General features: G+C 38.0%; 2 protein-coding genes across 2 annotated transcripts in view; both read left to right on the forward strand.

Annotated features, from left to right (window-relative positions):
• LOC121412973 lies at window positions 1-6,383 on the forward strand. Its single transcript, XM_041605736.1, has 4 exons — window positions 1-95; window positions 2,985-3,970; window positions 5,407-5,598; window positions 6,298-6,383. The coding sequence occupies exons 2-4, from the start codon at window positions 2,998-3,000 to the stop codon at window positions 6,381-6,383; spliced, it is 1,251 nt and encodes a 416-aa protein (XP_041461670.1). The 5' UTR covers window positions 1-95; window positions 2,985-2,997.
• Window positions 6,302-19,374, forward strand: part of LOC121414014 (E3 ubiquitin-protein ligase SHPRH-like) — a 22,465-nt gene continuing 9,392 nt past the window's right edge. The window contains exons 1-13 of the mRNA XM_041607053.1: window positions 6,302-6,379; window positions 6,597-7,793; window positions 9,395-9,581; window positions 10,215-10,322; window positions 10,978-11,101; window positions 11,473-11,597; window positions 12,476-12,554; window positions 13,110-13,273; window positions 14,733-14,840; window positions 15,644-15,712; window positions 16,511-16,723; window positions 17,506-17,682; window positions 18,521-18,628. Of these exons, the coding sequence (XP_041462987.1) occupies window positions 6,610-7,793; window positions 9,395-9,581; window positions 10,215-10,322; window positions 10,978-11,101; window positions 11,473-11,597; window positions 12,476-12,554; window positions 13,110-13,273; window positions 14,733-14,840; window positions 15,644-15,712; window positions 16,511-16,723; window positions 17,506-17,682; window positions 18,521-18,628 (2,646 nt within the window). The 5' untranslated portion in view covers window positions 6,302-6,379; window positions 6,597-6,609. The remainder of the gene's footprint in view (window positions 6,380-6,596; window positions 7,794-9,394; window positions 9,582-10,214; window positions 10,323-10,977; window positions 11,102-11,472; window positions 11,598-12,475; window positions 12,555-13,109; window positions 13,274-14,732; window positions 14,841-15,643; window positions 15,713-16,510; window positions 16,724-17,505; window positions 17,683-18,520; window positions 18,629-19,374) is intronic.

The following is a 19,374-nucleotide window of genomic DNA, read 5'->3' on the forward strand; positions in this document are numbered from 1 at the left end:
TGTTCTTTTATTTCAACGCGGGTGCTCCTTCTTCGGTTTCGTAAACAAATTAAGGCCTACTTCGAGAAAAGCGCAGTGTCTGTCTGACAGAGATAGTGAGAACATTTATTTGAATAACGTGTAAAAAATGTGTGTGTTATCTTAATTTTGTAATTAAGTGATTAGTGTTTGACATTTTTCGTGATTGAGCCGACTGACGTGACCAGTGCCAGTGGCAGTGTTCTGCAGTACCGGTACCGTACTTGAGCATAGTTAGCATGAGGAACTCCACCGCTGGAGCTTCGGCGGCGGAGCTCGAGTCGAAGACTTGTTAGAGTTGCGTGTTAAATGTGTGTCAAATGTGCAAATATTATAGGGAAATAACGTTAGAATCATACAATACATTTATTGTGGCATAACTTGATACTTTTTTTTGTTGATTTACCACCATCTGACCATGCTCTACTAAAACTTGAAAGAGGAAGAGAAAAAGATTTAAAGGGAAGAGACGAGTAAACCGAAAGAAAAACATTGATTGACAAGTCAAAACAAGTGCCTAGTTCTACTACTAGTACAAGTACTACTAGCTTATCCTGGAGGTTTCTGGGGAGTAAAAATCATCTACTATACGTAGGCTTACTCCCCTAATGCCTGGCTCGGCTATCTATGCCTGTCTGTAGTGTAGAGGCCAGGATTACCCATGGTGAAACTAGACCTAAATATGTAAATCACCAATTTTATTTTTTGTTTTGCGCCCAAACTAAAGTACATGGGCAAGTTTTATGTTTACCCCCATTTTTTATCAAATTTCCTAATTTTCATTAAATAAATACTAGTATAATTGAAAAAAATTAGGAGCAAGAGCGTTCACTTACCCCGTCTATTTATGTCGCCATTTTCCATTCTTTTGTTATCGATACCTAGATACCACACGCGTGCAGAGCTGCAACTTAGATTATTAAAATACTTGCATTTGCCGATTAATATCACGATTCGTAAAATATTTGGTTCGGTTGATAAATATAAAGTAATTTATATGATATTTATTGATTAAAACGAATATTTTACGATTCGTGATATCTATCGGCCGATGCAAGTAATTTTTTTATCCAAGTTGGCAGCTCTCCACTGTAGAGCTGCCAACTTGGATTTTAAAATCCTGGCCTCTACAGCAAGGCATAGATAGCCGAGCCAGGCGTCAGGGGAGTAAGCCTACGTACAGTAGATGATTTGTACTCCCCAGACACCTCCTGGCTATACTAGCTGGCAGCCGTCTGTTTCGAGGAGATTTTAAACATTTTTAATTTTTTTTTATATTTCTCCTCGTACACAGACGGCTCGCTATCGTGCAGCCACCATTAGGGGGTTAACAATGCATAATCCCCTCGACGGGGCTCATCGATTTTTGTCTTTATTTCATAAAATTCTGTATGGTCAGTTCCCCCATGTCGGGCGGTCTCCCAAGTCTGCGCACCCGCGTATCTGCGCGATTCTAGTAAAAGAAGATACGCAACGAGCACGAACTTTACACATGCAATACATAGACAGATATTCATTAAAAAATCCGACTCAAAATGGTGGAAAAATAATGAATTTCAAGGCATTTCATGTGATGGCCTCAAAGTGCAGCCTTTGTCATCAAAATCCCCAAATCGTGTGCAAAGTCTTCTGACTTTGAAACAGGGTCGTGGGTTCGAATCCCAGCCATGGCGTAATTTCCTTCAGCAAGAAATTTATCCACATTGTGCTGCACATGACCCAGGTGAGGTGAATGGGTACCCGGTAGGATTAATTCCTTGAATGCATGAGCGCTGAAAGGCAGCTCGAGCTAAAGCCGGGGTAATAATAATAACAACGCGCCTCGGAATAGAATATTTCTAGATAGATGGCACTATATAAATGCCTATTATTGTAATTATTATTGAAGTGAATGAGCGCGCAGATATGAGGTACCATTTTTTTCAATCTGAAAATGACTGCCCAAGGTTTTTTCAAGAAAATCTTATATTTTCTTTAATTTTTTAATGAGAAATTTGGTACACTTACTTCTAATAATATAAAGAACACTATTGACCAAAAGATTTTGTGAAATAAGAAAAAAATCTTCTTAAATCTTCATTCAAAGTGATAGGTGCGCAGACTTGGGGCTCACCATCATACCAAAAGAAAGATTATTATTCCGTTTTGACCTGAAATGCACCAAAACGAGGAAAAATAAACTTAAAAGGGGAAAAACAAGTGACTTACTTTGGCTGTCGCGCAACCTTACTTCCCTGTTTTATCGGAACTTAATACATTTAAGCATAGCTAGAAGTTCGGTCTCTGTATTTGGTGAATGGAGCGAACAGAGTTCAGCGGAACAACCAACATAACAGAGACCGAAGCTTTTGGTCAGGTGTCTAGATTGAGAGGCTTACCTCAAGTGATGTTCGTGCAGGCTCCACTTCACTACCGCTACACTACGCTCCACCTACCTGAACATCAAGGTGGTGAACTCACTCGGATACTCCGAGTGGCAAAGGCGGGGAAAAATGCATATTGCAAAAATTATACGAAGAAAAGGCATAAAAAAAGAATAAAAGCTTAATTTCTTACTTACACCCTAAATTTGCTCCATATCCATCCTCCGCTTAGCCTCAAAATTGGTGATTTAGAGCCAACATGGAGTTCCTCACACATATAAATAATTGGCTGCCGATTTCAAAATATCGCATGCGCAAGGGTCTGAGCTCAGACCCCCGCACATGTGATGTTTTGAAATCGGCTGCGAATGTGTAAACTCACCTGTAGTTTCAATTGATTGCAAGCATTAGGATAGAGTAACTGAAGGTACTAAACACTGAGATACTGGTGTGTTCATCTCAAATCTGTAAAGTTATTTTTTGTCATTTCAAATTTTCAATTACAATATAGTTTAAATTTTACAAGTTAAAAATACAAATTTTCTTCAGCCATAGTACTTTGCTCAATACTAATGAACTCTTGATATATAATTGTTTATGCAGATATACCAGCAGCATGAGAGAAAAACGCAAACCTACCACGTCCCAACGACTTGATGCAGAGAAGAGGCGATGCCTGTCATGGGACATGTACAGTGCATCTGACACCGCCTCAACTGAAGGTCAGCCAAGCACGAGTCAAGTTGATGAAGGCATCGATCCAGATATGGTCTTTGGTGTTATGTCAGATATGGGCCTGCGTCTTGTAGAGGATGGGACTTATGAGGTACCAGACCAATCATCGGGTGTGGACCTGTGCCCTCTATCAGATGTGAGCCTTCATCTTGGAGAGGACAGTCCAAAGAATGCATCAGACCCTGTATCAGATGAGGAAGTTACTAACTTGACAGGGGTTAAGGATATCCCCTTTCTTACAGAGGAAGTAGTCTGTACTGAGCCAGAGGACGTCGAATACCAGTTCCGCATCTCAAGGGCCAAGTTTGATATATTGGAAAAAGAGGCAGCCTACAGCATCAAGGTTCACTTGCACCAACCTGAAGAAAAGAATCAGAAAGGTCTTCTGTGCACCATGAAGGTGAAACTGTTGCCTGTTGCTCCTGCTGTCATTCCTCAGCCAAACCCCCAACTGCCAACAGATGGATACAGTACCCTCCTCCTGCGAGACGCACCAGGTTTGGATTTCCTAGTGTTCTACGATGAGCAGACCAAAAACTTGCCTATTTGTAAATTCAGCAAAAAGGATCGTCTGCTAGGACGTGGAACCTTCCTGGCATTCGCTGTTGAGATGGACAGAAGACCAAGCACCTCTTGCCTTGAAAGCTTCCAAGAACTTGTCAAAGTGAAGAAAGGGATGCTCCAGCTCTGTATTCATGAGTATGATCCTGTGTCTGGATGTGCCGTGTTAGATGCTTGGATTCTTTCCGGTATAGTGTCTCAGCCATCCTTTGCATCTCAATGTCCGTCTAAGAAACGGCACCTTGAATATGTTTCCCAACTGATGAATTGGTATCATGGATACCCACTACCAAGTAAGTTTAATGAGCAGCTTGGTTTTCTACATATATGCAATAATTAGACATCAAATATGCAAAAGAAATGATAGTATTCATGGGTAATGCATGTTTTCAGTGCCAACAAGTTCTTTAATAAACCATCCAAATTTTTGGTAGTCATTGACCTTCTTCGGAGATGAATCGTGAATATTATCATTTCTTTCACATTTCTGAGGTACAGTAAGTTTAATGATAAGACCGCCCAATGCCCCCTCCCCCATTTATGGGATAATTGGTGTTATCATCTATAGTGTTATAGCAATACATAAAACACATATTTTGGTCTGCATCAGTTGCCCGTTCAATACCAGAGCGTATCCCGAAAAGGACCAAAATTCGCATATTTGCCCAAACTTTTGGAATGTTTCTGGTACTCCATTCGTTGCCAGCTATCCGTAGTTGTGATTGATTGGATCAATCACAACTCTATGTAAGACAGGACACTGATCTTTGCCATAAAATTGTTTTGCATAAACATGTATATACAGTGCGTCCCAGAATAAACGAAACCGAGATTAAGCGATCATTTTTCATAATTTAATCATAAATAGAATAGACAAATGACCTACCAATTTAAAGCTTACAATCTCCTCTTTCCTCTGATGTTACTTAGATTATTTCTCATTCACGCATGAGTGAGCAAAAACAATTTGAAAAAAGGATACCAAAAACTCATTTGGCGGGGGGTATCTGGGTTTCAAAAAGAAAACCACATTTCTGAAAAGTTCAATATCTGCTCTTTAATTTGGTGCCTAAATTACAGAAAATGGTCAAGAAATAAAAAAGTTCTGGTCATTTGAAATAAGGCTTGTATTTCCATAATTTCATGAGATAAACGTGTTTCCACCGGTTTCTCACAGAAGCTTTCGTATGGTGAACAAAAGATTTAATGCATGGCTGATCGTCAACAACACAGAGTGTCGAGAGAGTTTGAAAGCCAGCCTGGAGAACCTCTTCATTTTATGAAATTATTGAAATTCAAGCCTTATTTCAAATAACCAGAACTTTTTTATTTCTTGACCATTTTCTGTAATTTAGGTATCAAATTAAAGAGGAGATATTGAACTTTTCAGAAATGTGGTTTTCTTTTTTAAACCCAGATACCCCCCGCCAAATGAGTTTTTGGTATCCTTTTTTCAAATTGTTTTTGCTCACTCATGCGTGAATGAGAAATAATCTAAGTAACATCAGATGAAAGAGGAGATTGTAAGCTTTAAATTGGTAGGTCATTTGTCTATTTTATTTATGATTAAGTAATGATAAATGATCGCTAAATCTCGGTTTCGTTTTTTCTGGGACGCACTGTATAAATGTGCACATCACTACAATGTACAACATTATACTACATCAAAGGAGTTTGAATTACTACAGCATTTACAAATATTTTTATTATATCATCTTCCTACATGTAGCTAATAAAAAAGATAAGGTGCACAAAAGGTACGACTACAACACGCTCTTTGACAAAGTGCGCCAGTATCACGAGACACAGGAGGTAGTGGAGGTGATTGACGTCCAGCACGCGATCCTTGTCCCGGTCTTGCGGCCGTACCAGCGCGATGCTGTCTGCTGGATGGTCCAGAGGGAGACAATGACACAAAAAGGTGAGGCATTGTTGACATTCATAAGTTATGACTTTCGTAGCATTGAAATCTCATTTATTGATAGGGTAATTCCATGAAACATGTACATCCGACTCTGCGTGACCTTAGTGAAATTTTCTGTCTCTGATTTCTTGCTCTTTTGACAGTCTATAAGCTTCTCAAAGGACCGTAACTTGTCAGCTTATGAAGTGAAGTAAAACTTGAGGAAAATGGGGGTCTGACGTACAAAAAGGTTGATCATTTTATGGAATTGCCCAATATGTAGCAGGGGAAAATTACACAGGGCTAGGGGCCCTGGAAACTAAAAAAAAAAAAAGGAGCCCTGGGAATTGTAATTCATCGCAATGTTAAAGTTTCCCCAATGTTGCGGATTTCGGGAGCAAGTTGTGAAAAGTAGGCCCCCCCCAAAAAAAAATAAAAATTTTTTGCCTGATTTGTAGCACTGCACGTCCCTTTAGTATAACTTGACCAATGCAGCAAAGTGTTTCATACCGCTTACAACATAAAGTTTGAGTGTGGCTTTCAGTCACACTTACACTTAACCCTTTGGAGACTGAACTTGCATATGCTGGCTGGAGTCTATGGAAACCTGTGTTATAGCTAAATCATTCAGTATCCAACGGGTTAAAGTTTTGTTAAATCCAGTGATCTGTAGAAACCAAAAAATTTACATTTATTTATTTGTATTCCTTTTTACAGACAAGGATCAGCTGCATGTTCTTTGGAGGCAGTTCAAGACAGTCGATGACAGGACCTTGTACTATAACCCCCAAAGTGGCGAGTGAGTAGGATTTGATTGTGATGTTCTGCAGCGGTGCACATTATATAATTCAAAAAGCCTTGTAACATTGATAAAATTAACACTATGGCAGACTGTACAAAAGTTACTATCAATTGTAGGTATTAAGTATATCTCCTAGTAGTACACCCCAGGTGCACTTACCTATCATTTGTTTTCACTTTACATTTCCTTTTTACTTTTAATGTTTCCCGATCAGGATCACTGACCAAATGCAGGAAATGCCAGAGGACTTTCCTGGTGGAATCCTGGCTGATGAAATGGGGCTTGGAAAGACAGTGGAAGTCCTGGCCTTGATCCTTGCTCATCCAAGGTGGGCCAAAGACTTCTCCAGAGGAACTTCTACCTCATCCGGTTTACATGATAACCCTGATGGCAATCACATTTTGAGGGAACATTCCAATAATGACAACACTTCATCCTCCATGCAGGACAACTTACCAGAGTGTGCAAGAAGTGTTGAAGATATTCCTCAAGACAATAACCTCTCAGAAGAACATTCCATAAACAACAATGCTACTTCTTCTCTGCAGGACAAATCACCAGAGACTGCAGGAAGTGTAGAAGATGTTCCTTCTGCAGAGGAAGGATCATCGGATAGTAGAACTGAAGTATTATTGACTTCATCTTTGACTGAAGCCATTCCTGACGTACCAAGTGTGTCATCCTCCATGCAGGACAATGTACCAGAGAGTGCAAGTACTGATCATCCAGCAGTGGAAGGTTCGTCGGGTCATAGAACTGCAGGAACATTGATTTCATCAGGGAGTATAGCCAATCCTAAAGTACAAGAGGATGTAGCTTTAGCGGTACCAAATGAACAGGATACCAATGGAACAGATGGAGATACCCTTCAAGGAAGAGCCGTGTCAGTTGATGACGTATCATCATCATTTCCAATAAATGGGATGGATGTGAGGCATACTGCTGCAAAGGAAGCAACAGAAACCACCCCAAGTCAGGAATCGTCTGAACTCGTAGAGTCAAATCCCAACAAAGGAGAACATTCACAGAATGTTGAGAACAGTGAAAGCCAGAGGCAATGTGAAACCATGCCATCAGTTATCATCGATGGAGTGGAAACAAGAATCCTTGCTTTAAAAGTAGAATCAGAATTTGAGTCAGACGTTGATCTCTGTAACTCTATGATCAATCAACAACCACAAGAGAATAACCCATTCTCAGAACCCAATGTGCAATATGCTAGCCAAGTTGTAAGTCATGGCAATAGTACTACTCAAAATGCAATAGGAGTGGATTCCTCCATGCGTTTACCAGCTGAAGAAGGAATGTCTTTGACAGTGATCAAAGAAGAACCGGACAATTCAAGTTCAGTTGAGATGCATGAACAACTTGAATCACCAATGGAAGATGTGAAAGAGGAAATATCAGAAAGGTAATTGTTTAGTGTATGATCTCTTGACATCCTTATCGAGAGCTCATGGAGGAGTATAAAAAAAATATTCATGTAGCATGCCATCAGTGGATGACAAGACCATGCATATCAAATGTGAAAGAGCACTTGTTTCCATGATTAGCAAATAGGTCAAGCAATATCCGAATCAAGTTGCAGTCTGTAAAAAAAATGAAACCATTATGCCTTATCTTAGACTTTCCAATTGGATACAGCTGGATGTTAGCCATTTTATATTTACTTCACTTTAATGATATTTAACTTTTTGATACTAGGTTTTCTAGTCATACATGTACCCCATCAACATTAAACAAAAGTGACTCTATGCAAGGCTGGTGACCCTTGTGTTAAATGATGCATCCCTGTGTATCTGACTTAGTGCCTGAGAACATGTTCCAGTCATGACTGGTGACCCTTGTGTTAAATGATGCATCCCTGTGTATCTGACTTAGTGCCTGAGAACATGTTCCAGTCATGACTGGTGACCCTTGTGTTAAATGATGCATCCCTGTGTATCTGACTTAGTGCCTGAGAACATGTTCCAGTCATGACTGGTGACCCTTGTGTTAAATGATGCATCCCTTTGTATCTGATTTAGCACCTGAGAACATGTTCCAGTCATGACTGGTGTGACCCTTTCTTGTACCAAATGATACATCCATGTATAGCTTACTTAGTGCCAAAGAACATACTCCAGTCATGCTTTACCTTACAAACAACTTCTAGAAACGGCCTCATGATCTCTTTTTTTATCAGTAATATCTGTATTCACTTTGTAATTGTTTCTTCTTTATCCCTACACCAATTTTTTTTTCCAACCAATTTTAATTTGTGTCGTTTGCTTAAAGGACAAGTCCACCCCAACAAAAACTTTATTTTAATAAAAAGAGAAAAATCCAACAAGCATCACGCTGAAAATTTCATCAAAATCGGATGTAAAATAAGAAAGTTATGACATTTAAAGTTTCGCTTCATTTCACAAAACAGTTATATGCACATCTCGGTCGGTATGCAAATGAGGCAGATGACATCACTCACTATTTCTTTTGTATTTTATTATATGAAATATTTGATTTTCTCATCATTGTCATGTGAAATGAAGTTTCATTACTCCCTGAACACGTGGAATTCCATTATTTTAACATTTTGTGGTTCAGGCAAGGAGGTCCTAATTGTCAAATTCGCAAAAATTGAAATATTGTATAATTCAAACAATAAAAAACAAAAGAAATAGTGAGTGAGTGACATCATCGACTCATTTGGATGTAACTGACTCGTTCATATAACTATTTTGTGAAAAATAAGCAAAAGTTTGAAATGCCATAACTTTCTTATTTTACAATTACATCCGATTTTGATGAAATTTTCAGCATTGTGCTTGTCTGATTTTTCTCTATTGATTGAAATCAATATTTTTCTGAGGTGGACTTGACCTTTAAACTATATGTATGTAAGAACTCCTTAACATTAGGTCTAAACAGAAAGCTAGCAATTAACCTTAACTGTATTTCTCTGGAAAATTGTTTCCCACTGTGTATACTCCAATTGAAATTTGATAAATTCTTGATTTTCACCATCCACAGTGAGAACCCTAAAGTCTTTGAGTGTATATGTGGTCGGTACGAGCAGAACATCCGTTTACCAGCGTGCGTGCAGTGCCTGCGATGTCATTCCTGGCTCCATGCTGCATGCATTGGCTTTGATATTCACATGCGGGATAAACCCAGTCACGACCTGCAATTCTGGTGTCCGAACTGCTTCCCCAAGGTGGTAAGTGACATTGTGAACTAGTACCAAGTGAAAGAGAGTTTAGAATTTATTTCATAGATTAAATTGGATAATGCGATAAACTTTGTTTCCATTTCGCTTGTGACGTGGGTATTTTAGTATCACAGGTTTGTATCCCCTTGGTCTCCTAGCAGATGGTCCAATTCCCAGATCGTTTAACACCATCATGGGTAAACCCACTTTGTCTACCATCCATTGGTGCAGTTGCCATTTTGTTAATGAAGTTTTCACAAATGAAAAGTCTGTTCCTAATTCATATAATCATATAGACTACCAGAAAGTGGTGTTTGACCAAATGGATACCAGATGAAATGTGCGTAGCTTGACTGGGAAATGAGAAAAAAAAAATGACTTGCAGATCAACTGGTTGGAGACTATTTTGGACAAGACCAAACAGAAACTTGACAGTGTTTGTCATATTTCTGTCCTTTAAGTTGATATAACCCTATCAAGTTCTTTACAGTGAAATCAGTCATATTGAAATGATGTTTGGTGATATTCTCTTGATGAGGACTCTGTTTGTCATGGGCATTTCAAGGAAAAAAGTTACAATTTAATAATGTTTTTGTCTTTGGAATGTTTGTGTAAATTTCTTGTAACATTTTATCTTTGCAGCCACCACTTGAATCTGGTGCGACACTGATCATTTCACCAGCCTCCATATCTTATCAGTGGGTTGATGAGATTAATAGGCACATCGACTCATCCACCCTCAAAATTATGGTAAGTGTATATCAATAGCGATTAATATAGTTTTATCTCATTAGTATGTATTGGTAAAGTAATATCAAACTGTTTTTGAAAAATCTATTAACTTTACCTATGAATCTCTTTCATCATGCAGTATTTTGTTAACATTTATATAATTGAGATTGAAATTTTATATATCCATGAAAGAAAATGTTTTTCCTCAAATTTTCATCATTTTGGTTGGGCAAACATTTTCATTTCTAACTTTATCTCACAAACTGTACATCAACCACATTCAAGATATATATTTCATATATAATACTGAAATATACATGTATGTCATGTTTCATACTTAATATATTTCTTGGCAAAATAATGTTATGTACACCATCCTGTAGTTGAAAAATGATAGTGGTCTTTGCAAAGTAATGATGGCTTTCAGGAATACCTTATTTTACCGAAAAACACCCTGGAACATCATAATGGTAATATTACATTAAAAATGGAGGCCTTGGAAATGGGAATAACTTTCCCTCCAAGCAAGCAGATCTTTAATCATTTTTTTTGTAGAGGTGGGGGATGGGGAATAATTTATCTTGAAACAGAATTCCCTAGTCTTGCAACCTCTCAGGTCATCTACTTGATTCTGTCCTTATTAAATGTCCTTTTATATTATTTGATTTTCCAGATGTACGAGGGTGTAAAGAAAGAAGGCTACATCCAACCACAAACCCTTGCAGATTGTGACATTGTCATTACGACCTACAGCACACTCCGGACAGAGCTGGACTATGCTAATCTGTCTCAACCAGGTATTTCATGGAGCTCTAGCTAAGCAAGTTCTCTCAACATAGGATACTACAAGTGTCATTGATGAACAAAGTATTCTTGTGAAAAGAAAACTCTTGATCAGGCTCAGACACTGATTGATTTGAGCAAGAGTAAAGAAATACTGCAATACTGCAATATGATGATAATAAACACGCCACCTCTATATCAAAGCCCCCATAATGGTGTATATATATATATATTCTACTGTGGTTTATGATATGTTATTACCCTGGCTTTAGATGAGCTGCCATACTGGTGCTAAAGTATAGAAGAAATTATATTGCGAAGGGTATTCTTAATATATGTACATGAAATTTCCTTAAAATCTAATAATGTGACCCAATCTCTACAGGTGCCGAGGGGCGTAGCCTTCGCAAAGCTAAGCGGTACCAGACCACGCCCAGTCCTTTACCCTGTGTAGAGTGGTGGAGGATTTGCCTGGACGAGGCGCAGATGATTGAGTACACGACGGCTAAGGTAAATGAAATCCAATACAGGAGGTGGGGTGTAATGTATGTCCATTACTTTGTGTGGTTTCGTTTCATTTTGATCCAGTGAGGTGGTTTGATGAGGAGGGGACTGCCAAAGAAGATATGGAAGACGCAAGGGGTGGAGGAGAGCAGGAGGGTTGGGTTCAGGATGAAGGATGCAATGAATCTGGCAAAGTGGAGGGAGGGGGTAAGGGCGATTGCTGCGAGTGTGAGATGAATCTGGCCACCCCCAATCACAGAGTTTTCGCCACACGAAATTGTTTGACCTCGCCGCTTGCTGACTTTTTACTTTCAAGTCTTGCGCAACTTTTGACACCAATTTTGTGATGCTAGGGTACACGGTTCTGAAATCACGCAACATTTTGCAAGTGCATGTCAGACAAAAATTGCTCAAAAATGTGATTTCGTGTACAAAGTCAATGCACATTGTGTTTTCAACTAAAAATCTTAAATTTATGATTATTTTTGCTGGTCTGAATAGATTTATTTTATGCTGTTTATGATCTCAAAAGAGTCCCCGACAAAGTTCATTGAAAAAAACAATGAAAAACATAGAAATACATAGTTAATTGCCAAAAAAATGTAATACATAAGAAATTGATTTTATATCACAATTTTTTTTCTCATTTACATTTGCTAAGAACACCACTCTTTAGGGAGTTCCTAATTTTTTCTGTCATGAGCATCCTCCTCGTTTTAGACCAACCTTACTGCTTACCTTCTTCAAAACACTTGTCCATGTTGTCCTTGGTCTTTCCGTTAATGCTATCTACTTCCAGATCCCATGCTCTTTTCACAGGGTCATCATCTTCCCTCCTCCGCCCATATTCTTTGATATACTGTCCAATGTGTTTTATTTCTTAGTCAGCTGAGATGGCTAATAGGCTATCCGCAAGGAACAGATGGTGTGTGACTGGAACGCCTATACAGAAGAGTCTTGATGGTAAGTTTTTGAGAGAAAAAATCAAACTTGCACATCTTACTTCTTCAGCTTAATTACAAACTCTTCTTCTCTATCTGTTGTTTTTGTCACAAGTATATTTTAACAAAATCAAAGATATTTGATTGCAAAATTTGACACAAACATTGGTCTTGTAGTACGGATGTGCAAGGCCTGTTTTCAAAATGTGTTGGAAAGTGTGTTGTCATGGCAACAGCATGGTATGGCAAAAAAACCTAGGAAAAGTGATTGTGCATCAAACTACTACCTCAATTTTTTACCAGTGCTCATGAAATTTGGCACAACATTGCTCTTGGGGCAAGGACATGCAAGAGATAATTTCCAATGTGTTTGTTATTGCGTTGCAATTGTAATGGCATGGAGTGGGGGTATTAGTCACCTTCAGTGATATAATTTCTAGTTATAAATTTGTGCTATGCTGATGTTAATATAGCCCCACTACCAACAGGAAAAGGTCAACACCGAACTTTAAATCACCCTTTGTCATGCCTTTACGATAGTGATTTTTCCTTCTTTTTGATCTCTTTTAAATTCTAGATCTGTATGGCCTATTCTTGTTTCTTGGGGTTGAACCTTACTGGGTGAAGCACTGGTGGGATGTACTTCTAAGTGTCCCTTACAGTAATGGCCACAGGGAACCACTACAGAAGGCACTCTGCAAGATCTTCTGGCGCTCTGCCAAGAAGGATGTCCTTGATCAGGTAAGTTTCAAAGACATTGCTACATGTTTTATCCGAGATCTGTACATGGGCTATATCCGTTCCTTTGGGTTGAGCCTTACTTGGTGAAGCACTGGTGGGATGTACATGTACACCAAGAAGGATGTCCTTGATCAGGTAAGGTTCAAAGACATTGCTATATGTTTTATCCGAGATCTTTACATGGGCTATTTCTGTTACTTTGGGTTGAGCCTTACTTGGTGAAGCACTGGTGGGATGTACACCAAGAAGAATGTCCTTGATCAGGTAAGGTTCAAGGATAGTATCACTTGGAAATTACAAGCAATCAACGTACTCCAGGGCCCTGTTTCATAAAAACCACAAGTACCATGGACAGCTTGATTTTGATTGGCTGCTGAGCCTGTATAACCAGAGGGTAACTGTTGGACTAAGCTATAATAGTTACACCCGTATGGAATGGGGCCAGGAATCATAGAAAACCAATCATGCCCATAGATGGCTAATCTTTAAGTTACATGAATCATTGTCAAACATAAATTACATATCACTCGCACTCTGAACTGGTATAAAGCACCATTAAGTCAATATGGCAGGCTTGTTTGGTCAAAAGATCACAGTAATTCCAGGACTTGACTAAAGGTTGTTGTTTATTTAAAGCAATATCATAGATTTAAATGAAACATTGTTAGAATGAAAGAGTTCTGGGTCTCTTTTCATAAAAACTTGTTATAATAATCAATGCACAATCTCTATAACAAGTTCACTCTTTGCTAATCAAATGAATGAATTCAGTAGCTTTAAAGTCTTATTGCAAATTTGTTATTGTAACAAGTTTTGTGAAACAGGACCCTGGTTATATTCGTAGCAAAGAATGTAATAATTATGACAAGGTACAAATCAAGGAAAGAAACTTTTATGGATTTTGGGAGTTTAATAACATAGTTATCATGGAATTGCCCCAGAGGGAAAGTATTAAGTGGGGTTTTATTTCAAAATCTGCCTGTGGCTATAACATATTTTGCAAAGATGCCTGGGGGCCGTTTCATAAAGCTGTTCGTAAGTTAAGAGCGACTTTAAGATAGACTGGTGATCCTTTATTGTGGTAAATGGTATATTCATTGGCGATGGTTACGTGCGTAAGAAAGGATCACCAGTCGTTCTTAAAGTCGCTCTTAACTTACGAACAGCTTTATGAAACACCCACCAGGCCACTTGTTTCTTTAATTGTAACGTCATGAATTTTGTATCCTTTGCTTTGCTTTTTTCGTTGAAATTCATAATCTGCTGCATTTAGTGTTATGCTTTTAAATGCAGGGTGAACTTGATTTGCTAAATACGAAGCCGAGTTTTGGGAAGATTGATGGTTTGATTTTAATAATTGTACTCGCTTCCAGAGGGAGGAAATACACCAGTTTTATCTAATGTACACCTATCGACATTGATGTCCACTAATGTGTTTTCTGTTTCTGCATGAATATAGATTGCACTTCCACCCCAGAGGGAGGAGATACACTGGTTGGATTTCTCACCTGTTGAGAAGTACTTCTACAAGACAAAACATGAAGAGTGCTCTGTCCACTTCACATTTGTGAGTATAGGGCCCCCTTACACCAAGCTAGCTCTCAAATTTTTACACTTACTAACATTGATCAGTATGTACAATAAACTGAACAAATCCCTTGTACAATCAATCTTTAAGATTTTTGTAAAGGATCCTAGAATTCTGCTGAAATCGAGACTTCTATGATACGTAACAGGTAATTGCTATCATGTATTTAAACTTTCTAAACAACAAACAGCATTGTACAAGAAATCACTCTTTATTAGGGGGGGGGATGATTTTCTGTACATTGGTGAAGACATTGTATCCTCAACTCAAGCTTTTCTTTTCTTTCTCATCGCTCTCTTAAAGTGATCAGTAGACATTTTTATATTTGGAAATTGTGTTTATTCTGATGTGTATGAAAATGATTTAAACTGGAAGGTTGAAAAATAAGAATTCTGAAATTCTTGTGCTTTAATATCTATAGGAAGTATTTTTACAGCAGGAAAATATTGAGAACTCTTATCTTTTTATATTGAGGTTCTTAGGTTAATTTCATTTTATTGTTACAATTTTTAAAGAATTGATTTTGTAACTCAGCCTGTTGACTACTGAATTCTGTAAATACCAAAGACTTTGTACAGGAATGATACAGTTCCAGTAGACAATGATTAAACTATGCATGTGAGCTATAGATTAAAAAGATCAATTGAACCTACTTAAGTTGTAGCTGTAATATTATTGACATTATTTATATGAAAATAGACAAATTTTGTGATATACCTAAATTTTAAGTCAGACTACAGGAATGAAAGTTTACCTGGCTTTGTATTTTCTCTCTACCCTAGAATTCTGACAAGGCCAGCATCGGTCCTGAAACCAAGCTCTCGACCCTTGATAGAAGATCACTTCAGAGTGTAAGTAATCAAATCTTCTTCATTAACCCATTAGTGACTGAATGATTTTGCTATAACACATGTTTTCCATAAACTCAAGACCACTTATATGTGCACTTGGTCTCCAACTGGTTAAGGATTGAATGCCAGCTCTTTAGGTTCCTTTGAATATTATTTCTCTTGAATGCATTATCTCATGGGAGCATCACTGAAATTTTTTCTGAGGCAAAAGTGGTGATGATTGCTCTTTTTATATTCTCTGGATCCTGCTTTACTTGTTAGGCCTTTGATACTGGTAATCATTAATCAGATATTAATGCACACAGCCATTTGTTACAAATTCTTGGCAAAAAGGTGACAGAGTTCACAAATGTGCAATTTTAGAATTGTTTGAGAGCAAATGGTCATTCGATTGCCTCAGTTTGAAAAGTCAAGGCATATATATAGCGTCATCGATTTTTATCAATATGTTTTGTGGACTACATGTACTTTTATTATAACCCTGGTAATGCAGATTTCCAATTTATATAAAATGTAAAAAAAAAGAAAAAGAAGAAATGTCACTTAAGAATCAATAGAAATATTGGAATGGAATCCTACATTACTTTCAAATAATTCATGAAAGAAGGATCTAAATTATGAAAAGGAACCAGAGAATTTTGACTGGGTCAGATGAAAGAGGTGATTGGAAACAATATAGAAGAATGTATTTTTATAGAAAATAGAAGGATAGAAGATAGAAAAATCTCATTGAAATTACCATTTAAGTAAATTAATATATACTATTTTGTTCATCTTTATTTATATCTGTCTCCTCAGCTACTGGGACCTCTCCTGAGGGTTCGCCAGGCCTGCTGCCACCCTCGCATCGTCAGGGGTGAGTTCACTGCCCTGCAGAAGAAGAAGCAGCTTAGCATGCAGGATCTGTTGAAGACCATGATAACTAAGGCTGAGATAGACAGTGACGGGGCCCATCGTCAGCTGGTCTGTGCCATGAATGCCTTGGCTGCGGTACACTGCATCAAGGAGGAGGTATGGTATCTTAGAAATTTATCATTGGATTAAGAATCAGAGAGAGAGAGAGGGAAAAAAAAACACTTTCTACATGACAGCTTTTGTTTGACAGAGAACATCTGGGTTAGATATGCATTTAGCATTATTCTGAACGGAATAAATTGGTGTCTCTGAGCAAATTAAAGGGATATTAGTCATATTTTGTAGCCCGAGTTGAGTCAGTGTCTGAGCACAGCATTTTGTTCAGAATGTATGAGAATGAAAGTGACCAAAGATAGCATGCAAAATTATAAACTTTTCATTTTGTTTTCCTACTACTTTCTCTTTTTTTTAGCTTCTCTGTATCTTTGAACAAACCCTTTAAAGAAACTTATCTGATCTGTGGAGAAAAAATTATCTGATCTGTATCTTTGAACAAACCCTTTAAAAGAAACTTATCTGATCTGTGGAGCGTTATGGCCCAGTGGATTAGTCTCCCGACTTTGAAACAGAATGCCATGGGTTCGAATCAGTAATTTCCTTCAATAAGAAACAGATCCACAATGTGCTTAATGGGTACTGGTAGGAAGTTATTCCTCAAGAAGCTGTGTGCGCTATGAACGCCTAGCTTAGCCGGGTAATATACATGTAGGAGCGCCTTGAGCACCTACTGTAACAAGGTGGATATGTGCGCAGTATATATACCCTATATCATCTACCAAATGTATATATTGTGCATATCTTTTTTTACACAGTACACCCTAGCAGTGACATGTTATATGATTAGTTATACATGATTGAGATTTCTTTTACCACGATAGCTACCTGAAGCTGCTTCCCTGTACCGTGAAGTTCTGAAGTCGGCTGAAGAGCACAAAGACAAGATCAAGACGGACAAGCTCCAGATACTGCACGCAACCTACAACCTTGACAAGATACTCAAGGATAGACCAGAGGTTGTCCAACCCAGCCCAGCTGATGGCAATCTTGCTAGAAGGGTGAGTAGTGAATTCATTTGTATACATATTTTACTTTCCTTAGAACCTAATAATAAGGTATTCTTTTCAGCTGTTAAAGGACAAGTCCACCCCAATAAAAAGGTTACATGAATAAAAAGAGATAAATCGAACAAGCGTAACACAGAAAATTTCATCAAAATTGGATGAAAAATAAGAAAGTTATGACATTGTAAATTTTAATTTTTTGCTTAATTTCACAAAACAGTCATGTGCACATCCTAGAATGAGCAGACTGACAACATCATCCACTCACCATTTCTTTTGTATTTTATGATATGAAATATGAAATATTCTCATTTTCTCCTCATTGCCAAGTGAAACATAGATCAATTCCTCCATGAACATGTGATATTAGCATTGCTTAATACTGTATGATTCAGTCAATTTGGTCCTTATTGTCAAATCTGTAAATTATGAAATATTGTATTATTCAAACAATTAAAAAACAAAAGAAATAGTGAGTGATGGACATCATCGACTGACTCATTTGCATGTCAGTTGTGCATATCACTGTTTTGTGAAAAATAAGCGAAATTTTGAAATTTCATAACTTTCTTATTTTACCTCGATTTTGATGAAATTTGTAGCGTTATGCAAGTTTGATTTTTCTCTTTTAATTCAAATAAAAATTTTCTGGGGTGGAGTTGAGCTGTCATGAACTGTATGATTTGGAGTCATATTTTCATACAGTAGTTACTGCTATGTCCAACAATTATTCAGGTTACTAAGAACAACCTTTCTACGCATTAGAATTTGAACAGCAAACCACTTAAAGGGAGAATTATGACTTCATGTTCATTTCTTTTTTGGACAATAGATGGTGTCCCTGAGGAATCAGTACTTGCAGAAAACGGCTCATCTTGTAAGTGGTAGCTTACAGACCGTTCAACCAATCAGAGACAAGGTTGTAGAGCAACAAGAGAAGGTAAGTGAATGCAGTGTAAATACCCAATTTACATACACTAAATAGTGTATGATTGGTTGAGGAACAGGTACACATATTCCTCTCCTAATACCAACAAGGTCAAAATATATTAAAGAGTAATTGGGACAATGCATGTACACACGAGTTGGTGTACTCAGTACCTAGTCTGCAGACACAGACCCTGATTGAAACTTTTATCAAAACATGGGTCTTCACACAAGACTAGCCCATATAAAACTTGCTGAATTGAAGGAAAAAGAAGCTATTCCTCCTCCTAGGAAAAAAAAGCTCCAAAAGATGTGGCAAAAGTAATTTCTTGACTGGTGGCCAGCCGAACCAAACAGGAAGCAGAAGAAGCTATTTCAGTCAATTCAGGAGCGGGAGAGCCTTCAGTACACACATTATTGTAGGCTGCCCATTCAGACTACTTTAACTTGAATGAAGGGTTTGCACAGGAGACTATTCAGTACCCACGATACAAGAGTAGAGATGACAAACCCTGACTGCATGTGTGGTGGGGGAAAAATATGCCACCCCTTTCAGCTGACAAAAAACAGATTTAAACCATTGGAATACTGACTGACTGGCACACTGACTTATCAGCAATGGAATATTTTGCTATAAATGGTTTGATCATTTGTTTTATTTTGCCAGCTCCCAGGAGGCCCAGCATGGTACCTGGATGGCATTCAATGGGCCATCTACCAGGTAGAGTGGGGGAAATAATGCCACCCCTTCTTGGCTGA

This window comes from Lytechinus variegatus, chromosome 4 (genome assembly GCF_018143015.1).
Source record: "Lytechinus variegatus isolate NC3 chromosome 4, Lvar_3.0, whole genome shotgun sequence".
In the NCBI taxonomy this organism is placed as follows: domain Eukaryota; kingdom Metazoa; phylum Echinodermata; class Echinoidea; order Temnopleuroida; family Toxopneustidae; genus Lytechinus; species Lytechinus variegatus.

Coding starts and splice junctions, on each gene's coding strand:
- LOC121412973 (XM_041605736.1), top strand. CDS start 2,998: ATGAGAGAAAAACGCAAACCTACCACGTCCCAACGACTTGATGCAGAG. Junction 3,971..5,406: donor TCATGGATACCCACTACCAA/GTAAGTTTAATG, acceptor TCCTACATGTAG/CTAATAAAAAAGATAAGGTG. Junction 5,599..6,297: donor GGAGACAATGACACAAAAAG/GTGAGGCATTGT, acceptor TCCTTTTTACAG/ACAAGGATCAGCTGCATGTT.